This window comes from Triticum aestivum, chromosome 4D (assembly GCF_018294505.1).
Source record: "Triticum aestivum cultivar Chinese Spring chromosome 4D, IWGSC CS RefSeq v2.1, whole genome shotgun sequence".
Taxonomy (NCBI): Eukaryota; Viridiplantae; Streptophyta; class Magnoliopsida; order Poales; family Poaceae; genus Triticum; species Triticum aestivum.
The window spans coordinates 479679500-479688145 of NC_057805.1; the positions used below are offsets into that span (position 1 = coordinate 479679500).

The window sequence follows — 8646 nt, forward strand, 5'->3', positions numbered from 1 at the left end:
CCTATTGCTCGCGGTAGGCAGCACATACGTTGTCTCAAGTCTAAAAAAAAAAGGTAGGCAGCACATGTACTGATATCGTTTCCGCCCCGGTTTTCCCTAGCTGTATCCGTGCAAGCAACAGACTATGGCTACCTAGCTGCCAGTCGTCCAACTCCATGCCGAATCGGTTTTGTCTCCCACGCATCCAAATCTATAAATGTGCCGCTCGATCGCCAGGGCGCAGCAGCGACAGATCGAAGCAGCACGATCGCCAGGGCGCAGCAGCGAGAGATCGAAGCAGCAACACGAACTTTGGCACGAGATCTGCGACACGGCGACACCCCACGGCGCGATGGCGAGCCGGCAGCTGCAGGTGCTGAGCGCGCTGGACGGCGCCAAGACGCAGTTGTACCACTTCAGGGCGATCGTTGTCGCCGGCATGGGCTTCTTCACCGACGCCTACGACCTCTTCTGCATCTCGCTCGTCACCAAGCTCCTCGGCCGCATCTACTACGCCGACCCCTCCAGCCCAAACCCTGGCTCCCTGCCGCCCAACGTGGCCGCGGCCGTCAACGGCGTCGCGCTCTGCGGGACCCTCGCCGGCCAGCTCTTCTTCGGCTGGCTCGGCGACAAGCTCGGCCGGAAGAGCGTCTACGGCATGACGCTCATGCTCATGGTCGTCTGCTCCGTCGCCTCCGGGCTCTCGTTCGGACACACCCCGGCCAGCGTCATGGCCACGCTCTGCTTCTTCCGCTTCTGGCTCGGCTTCGGCATCGGCGGCGACTACCCTCTGTCTGCCACCATCATGTCTGAGTACGCCAACAAGAAGACGCGCGGAGCCTTCATCGCCGCTGTCTTTGCAATGCAGGGCTTCGGCATCCTCGCCGGCGGCGTCGTCACGCTCGTCCTCTCCACGGTTTTCCGTAACGCGTTCCCGGGGCCAGCGTACCAGGTCGACGCCGCCGCGTCCACCGTGCCGCAGGCCGACTACGTGTGGCGCATCATCCTCATGCTCGGCGCGCTGCCTGCGGCGCTCACGTACTACTGGCGAACGAAGATGCCAGAGACGGCGCGGTACACGGCGCTGGTCGCAAAGAACGCGAAGCAGGCCTCGCTGGACATGTCCAAGGTGCTTCAATCGGAGATCGAGGCGGAGCCGGAGAAGCTCGACGAGATCATGGCCAGAGGCGAGGACTACGGCCTCTTCACGTCGCGGTTCGCCAAGCGCCACGGCCTCCACCTCCTCGGCACGGCGACGGCGTGGTTCCTGGTCGACGTCGCGTACTACAGCCAGAACCTATTCCAGAAGGACATCTTCGGCAGCATCGGCTGGATCCCCAAGGCGCGCACCATGGACGCGCTCGAGGAGGTGTTCCGCATCTCCCGCGCGCAGACGCTCATCGCGCTCTGCGGCACCGTGCCGGGCTACTGGTTCACCGTGTTCCTCATCGACGTCATCGGAACGTTCTGGATCCAGCTCGTGGGGTTCGCCATGATGACCGTTTTCATGCTCGGCCTTGCGGTGCCGTACCACCACTGGACGACGCCGGGCAACCACGTCGGCTTCGTCGTCATGTACGGGCTCACCTTCTTCTTCGCCAACTTCGGGCCGAACGCAACGACGTTCATCGTGCCGGCCGAGATCTTCCCGGCGCGGCTCCGGTCGACCTGCCACGGCATCTCGGCTGCGGCGGGGAAGGCCGGTGCCATCATCGGGGCGTTCGGGTTCCTCTACGCGGCACAGTCGCCGGACCCGGCGCACGTGGACGCCGGGTACAAGCCTGGGATCGGCGTGCAGAAGGCGCTGTATGTGCTCGCTGCGTGCAACCTCCTGGGGTTCTTGGTCACGTTCCTCGTGCCGGAGTCGAAAGGGAAGTCGCTCGAGGAGATGTCCGGCGAGGCCCACGCCGAGGAAGGCAACGGCGCCAATAAAGTCTGCCCGTCGGGAGAGCAGCTGGTTTGAATAGTTTTGATCCTCGAGAAGGCAACACACGCATACGTGCATGTTTGCATGCGACGAGTTTTTTTTTTGTGTGTGTCGTGACTAGAACTTTGGGTAGGTGTATACAGTAAATTTTGTCACTGTTACATGGTAGGCATCGTTGATATTACGCTTGATCTTAGCCAAAAGGGCGACAAAAATATACTTTTTGTTAGAGAAAGGAAGCATCAAGATTTTAGATCTCTTGACATTTTAAATTTTTTGCAAAGAAAAACTTGTGTTACTCAATTAATGAAGATTAGAATCAAGATGACATAAATGTTTTTAGTCGAACGATTGAACTGTCATTAACGATCGGGAGAAGATGCGTCGGTTCCAAAAAAGAGCGAGAGGCGTCGTTTGCGGATGGATCCGCACAACGGTTGGGCAAGGGGAGATTTCCCCTTAATTACATTTTGTAATTAATCTTAACATTTCCCGTAATCTATGCTTGACCATGTAGAATCATCTCACGGGATAGCACTATCATCTCAAAAGGTTCTCCTCCAAAAAGTTCTTCATGAAATCTTTGATGAGAACCTGAAACATAAACTCACAAGGAGAAATAGTGTAATGTGACGTCTTGAACAAGGACATCTCAAGAAGACACCCCCTGACATCTGCAAGTTCCCAAGTCATCGCATACCAATTCCATGAACCTATTTCTGGAATGTAGAATTTGATAGAGGTAAATAAATCAGCAAGATTGTTGCATGATTTAACTTGCAAGATATTTATTTCCCCACTTTTTTGAAGATTATGTTAAAAACCACTTAGGAGAAATAGGCTTAATGATATCACTCTTGATGTATCATGTTTGCATCTGTGCGACACATGCCGCATTATCTTCATAGACTTTTGAAACCTCAAATACATGAAAACACATGTATGTCGATCATTTACACATAAACAATGAGTACTACACACAAATAAATTTATTCATACATAAAAATACATAGTTCAAACATAAAATTTATTCGGAGTACACATATGCTCCACAAGATCACTGAGTAGTTACATGTGCACCTGTTGATCTTGAAGTTGCAATGCATCTCTAAAAAGTTCACAACATGCTCCACGTCTTGTTCAGGAGCCGCACCTCAGCTTCTCAAAATCATGTGTGCGAGCTGCCCCTCGCCCTCATCCTCCACAATAATGTTGTGCAAGATTATGCAATATGCCACAAATAATACCCAACGAGCTTGGAGCATTCTGAATGCCCTCTCCACATTCGTCATAGCACCTTTTTGCATTTGTGCAAAGTGATATTGTTTGTTACCTCATGTCTCGCATATAGTCTTCACAAATGCCACCCACTGAGGATATATATCATGGGCAAGATAATACCTCATTTTATAGTTCTGCCCGTTGATGGTATAGTTTTATGCCGGAGCATCCCCATCAGAAAGTCTCTTGAAAAAATGAGATTGCTGGAGCACATTAATGTCATTGTGAGTACCAGAAGCGGCAAAGAAAGCAAGTCGAATTCATGAATCTTTCGGTGCCACTGCTTCAAGTATGATGGTGGCCTCTTTTGTGTGACCTTGATATTGCCCACGCAAACCTTTCGGGCAGTTCTTTCATTGCCAATGCATGCATTCAACTCAACCAGCATACTTGGGAAACCTCTTGATACTCCAATTGCCAAGACAGTTGGTTCTCTTAGGTACTCAAGTCCAAACACCTTTAGCACGACACGGGCAAATTTCACCGTGGTGTGCAGGCATGTGGTCTCTCCCATCCAGATTTCAGCATGAATGCAATATGTGGCCTTACCATAAGCAAGCATCCTAAGAGCAACCATGTATTTATGTAGAGGAGATGGAAAGTTGTCCGCAACAATCTTTGTTCAACTTGAAATAGTCATCAGCCTCCTCCATGATATTCACTACGCACATGAACAAATTTTTTCTCATCTGGAAGCGAAGTCAAAAAAACCTTCATGGTATGTTGGGCCCGGAGTTTGTATAGATACTTTGCACTAGCGATCCTATCCTGGGGAACAACTCTCCTACCTTTTATCGAACACTTGAAGTTCAGAACATGTTCTTCTTGCTTCTCCACCTCTTCCTGGATGCTCATGATCATCATCATTTCAGCATCTTCATCGTATGAATCCGAAGAATCGATAAACTCTTTGTATATGAATTCGTCAATGTCCTTGTTCTCATATTTACCATTTGATGAATTCATATGATGCCTACAAATGAGCAAAGGATTAAAAAATATTCTTTGACATTTCATCGAACACATAGAGGGCGAGTTGTATGTGTGGAGGAGTTGGACATAGCTGGGCAATGTCCGATGGTGACACGGACCATGATGTTGTGGGTTGGGGCCTCTAGTGTTAGTGATGTGGGCTGGGGATGTCGACGGAGTTAAGGTGGTGGTAGAGCTACGGTGGCAACGATGCAGACGAGGTAGAAGAGAGGAGGGGAAGAGGGCAGATCAGGCTAGGTTGAGGGCAATTTGAAGATATTTGGGATGGACCCCTTATGTTAGTCCAACGCGCCGGGGTGCATCTATGCGCCGCCATCTCCGCCGCACACACGAATGTGTTTGGGGGTTGCCCGATAGTCCGGATGTATATGGATGGTTTGAGGGGTCCGGTTGGGTGGCACTTTGTTAACTGGGAGTGAGTGATGTGGGCATGAACTACTTCGGTATTTCCCTATAGAGGAAGGGATGATGCAGCGCAGCAACGGTAGGTGTTTCCCTCAGTGATGACACCAAGGTTATCGAACCAGTAGGAGAACCAAGCAACACTACGTAAACAGTACCTGCACACAAAGAGCAAATACTTGCAACCCGACGTGTTAAAGGGGTTGTCAATCCCTTTTGGGTAACAGCGCCAGAAATTGGCACGTGGACGGGAGAAAGTTGTAATAAATTGATAGATGCAAATAAAAGGAAATAAAAATCAGCGAGGTATTTTTGGGTTTTTGATAATATAGATCTGAAAATAAAAGTTGCAAATAAATAAAAAGGCAAATAGCAATATAGATATGAAAGTATATGATGAGAAAATAGACACGGTGGCCGTAGATTTCACTAGTGGCTTCTCTCGAGAAAATAGCATACGGTGGGTAAACAAATTACTATTGGGCAATTGATAGAACTTCAAATAATCATGACGATATCCAGGCAATGATCATTATATAGGCATCCCGTCCAAGATTAGTAGACCGACTCCTGCCTGCATCTACTACTATTACTCCACACATCGACCGCTATCCAGCATGCATCTAGTGTATTAAGTTCATGGAAAAATGGAGTAATGCAATAAGAACGATGACATGATGTAGACAAGATCTATTCATGTAGAAATAGACCCCATCTTGTTATCCTTAATGGCAACGATACATACATGTCGGTCCCCCTTCTGTCACCGGGATCAAGCACCGTAAGATCAGACCCATCACAAAGCACCAGTTCCCATGGCAAGAAAAATCGATCTAGTTGGCCTAACTAAACCAAAGATTCAAAGAAGAAATATGAGGCTATAAGTAATCATGCATATAAGAGATCAAAAGACTCAAATAACTTTCATGGATAAAAACATAGATCTGATCATAAACTCAAAGTTCATCGGATCCCAACAAACACACTGCAAAAAGAGTTACATCAAATAGATCTCCAAGAGACCATTGTATTGTAGATCAAATGAGAGATTGGAAGCCATCTAGCTACTAACTATGGACCCGTAGGTCTACAATGAACTACTCACGCATCATCGGAGAGGCACCAATGAGGATGATGAACCCCTCCGTGATGGTGTCTAGATTGGATCTGTGGTTTCTGCAACTTGCGACGGCTGGAATTGATTTTCGTCGACTCCCCTAGGGTTTCTGGAATATTGGAGTATTTATAGAGCAAAGAGGCGGTGTGGGAGGCCACCCAGGTGGGCATAACCCACCAGGGCGCGCCTGGGCCCCCAGGCGCGCCCAGGTGGGTTGCGCCCCCCTCGGGGCACCCCTCTGGTACTTCTTTGGCCCATCTGGTGTCTTCTGGTCCAGAAAAAATCACCAAAAAGTTTAGGTGGGTTTGGACTCCGTTTGGTATTGATTTCCTGCGAAGTAAAAAAACAAGCAAAAAAACAGCAACTGGCCCTGGGCACTATGTCAATAGGTTAGTCCCAAAAAATGTTATAAAGTTGCTATAAAATGATTGTAAAACATCCAAGAATGATAATATTACAACATTGAGCAATAAAAAATTATAGATACGTTGGAGACGTATCAGCATCCCCAAGCTTAATTCCTGCTCGTCCTCGATTAGGTAAATGATAAAAACAAAATTTTTGATGTGGAATGCTGCCTAACACGTTCATCACAAATTCTTTTATTTGTAGCATGGACATTTGAACTTTTATATGATTCAAGCAATAGTCTAGTTTTGACATGAAGATTTCGATACTCAAGCATATCAACAAGGAACCATGTCTTTCAAAATATCAACACTAAAGCAAGTTATCCCTAGCCCATTATGCTCAATCATTGATCCATTCATGAAACACACTCTCATATTAGCAACACCCAATGCTCAAGTATGATCATAGTGCCCCTTAGTTGGTGCTTTATAAGAGAAGATGGAGACTCAAATACAAATACAAATGCATAAAGTAAAAGAAAGGCCCTTCGCAGAGGGAAGTAGGGATTTGTAGCGGTGCCAGAGCTCAAAGCAAAAAAAATAGAGATAAATATTTTGGGTGGCATGCTTTTCCTGTCAACGAAAACGATCGAGTAGTTCCCAATACTTTCCATGCTAGATATATCATAGGCGGTTCCCAAGCAGAAAATAAAGTTTATTCCTTTTTCCACCATACTTTCACATTCCACGGCTAACCGAATCCACGGGTGCCGTCCATACCAACACTTTCCAAGGAATTTATTATTTGACAATATAAAGTAAATTCATTTTTCATTTCGTGATTGGGCATCCCTAATACATTTGCCGTACTCTCGTGCAATGACAAGTGAATAATCTTGAGAATAACACATCTAGCATGGCAAAATATCGGCCACCCCTACCGTTTCATGAGCGGTATGAGCACATAAAAGAGAAATTTATTTTGAAAATTAGAGATGGCACATACAAATTTGCTTAGAACGGCAAAAGAATACCGCATATAGGTAGGTATAGTGGACTTATGTGGCAAAACTGGTTCAAGGATTTTGGATGCACAAGTAGTGATCATACTTAGTGCAAATGAAGGCTAGCAAAATACTGAGAAGCATCCAACCAAGAAACGAAAAATCTCATAAATGAGCATTAAGCATAACTAACACCGAGTAATGCAACGCAAGTAGATATAATTTCATTGCATAACTATTGAATTTTGTGCTTGCTTAGGGAATCACAAACCTTAACACCAATATTCTTACTAAAGCATAATTACTCATCAACATGACTCACATATTATATCAACATATCGCAAAACTATTACAAGGAATCAAGTTTATTTTGTCCAATAATCTTCATGAAAGTTTTTATTATATCCCTCTTGAATATCTATCACTTTGGGACTAATTTCATATGTTGCTTTTGATATCTCAAACAAATCTAAGTGAAGAACATGAGCATAAAATTTTCTTCTCTCAAAATAATTTAAGTCAAGCAAGAGAGAATTTCTTAAAAAATTTAAAGCACACCATGCTCAAAAAGATATAAATGAAGTACTAGAGCAATTCCAAAGCTCATAAAGATTTAAGTGAAGCATAGAGAGCAATTCTAACAAGTCATAGCATAATTTTGGCTCTCTCAAATAGGTGTGTCCAACAAGGATAGGTGACTTAAAAATAAAAAGCAAAACAAACAAAGACTCATATCATACAAGATGCTCCAAGCAAAACTCATGATATGTGATGAATAAAAATATAGCTCCAAGTAAAATACCGATGATCATTAGAAGAAAGAGGGGATGCCACTCGGGGCATCCCCAAGCTTAGTTGCTTGCTCCTCTTTTAGATAATAGCTTGGGATGCCATGGGGCATCCCCAAGCTTAGGCTCTTCTTACTCCTTATTCCTTCATCCATCGTGATCTCACCCAAAACTTGAAAACTTCAATCACACAAAACTCAACAAAACCTTCGTGAGATCCGTTAGTGTAACAAAGCAAATCCCTACTATAAATACTATTGCAAAACCATTCATATTTTATTTTTGCTTTATATCTACTGTATTCCAACTTTACTATAGTTTACACCCTCCAATACAAACCATAGATTCATCGAAATAAGCACACAACGCAAAGAAAACAGAATCTGTCAAAAATAGAGCAGTCTGTAGTAATCAGGGAACTTCGTATACTTCTGTAACTCCAAGCATTCTGAAAAATTAGGACAACGTGGGCAATTTGTATATCAATCTTGTTTAAAAAATTCAGAGCAAAAGCACATTTCTGTGATTTATGAAAATTATTTTTCTGAGCGCAAAAGTTTTTGTTTTTCAACAAGATCAAATCAACTATCACCCAACATGATCCCAAAGGCTTTGCATGGCAGAAACACTAATTAAAACACAAAAAACACAATCATAATAGTAGCATAATTGTGCAAACACTCAAGAACATAAAGAAAATACAAAAATAAATTTTATTCATTGGGTTGTGTCGGTGTACTAAAGTTTGGGCCCTTTTGTACCCCTTACTTGTGCACAGGTAGTTGCAGCCGCACCCATGGCACGG

At 45.0% G+C, this 8646-nt stretch overlaps 1 protein-coding gene across 1 annotated transcript; it reads left to right on the forward strand.

Annotated features, from left to right (window-relative positions):
- Positions 1–210: 210 nt before the first annotated feature.
- On the forward strand, positions 211–2234 carry LOC123100425 (probable inorganic phosphate transporter 1-12). The gene has a single exon (XM_044522363.1). It carries the CDS (start codon positions 332–334, stop codon positions 1940–1942), a length of 1611 nt encoding a protein of 536 aa, XP_044378298.1. The 5' UTR covers positions 211–331; the 3' UTR covers positions 1943–2234.
- Positions 2235–8646: the final 6412 nt, after the last annotated feature.

Bases quoted from the DNA above. Each gene is read 5' to 3' on its own strand.
- LOC123100425 (XM_044522363.1), top strand. From the start codon at position 332: ATGGCGAGCCGGCAGCTGCAGGTGCTGAGCGCGCTGGACGGCGCCAAG.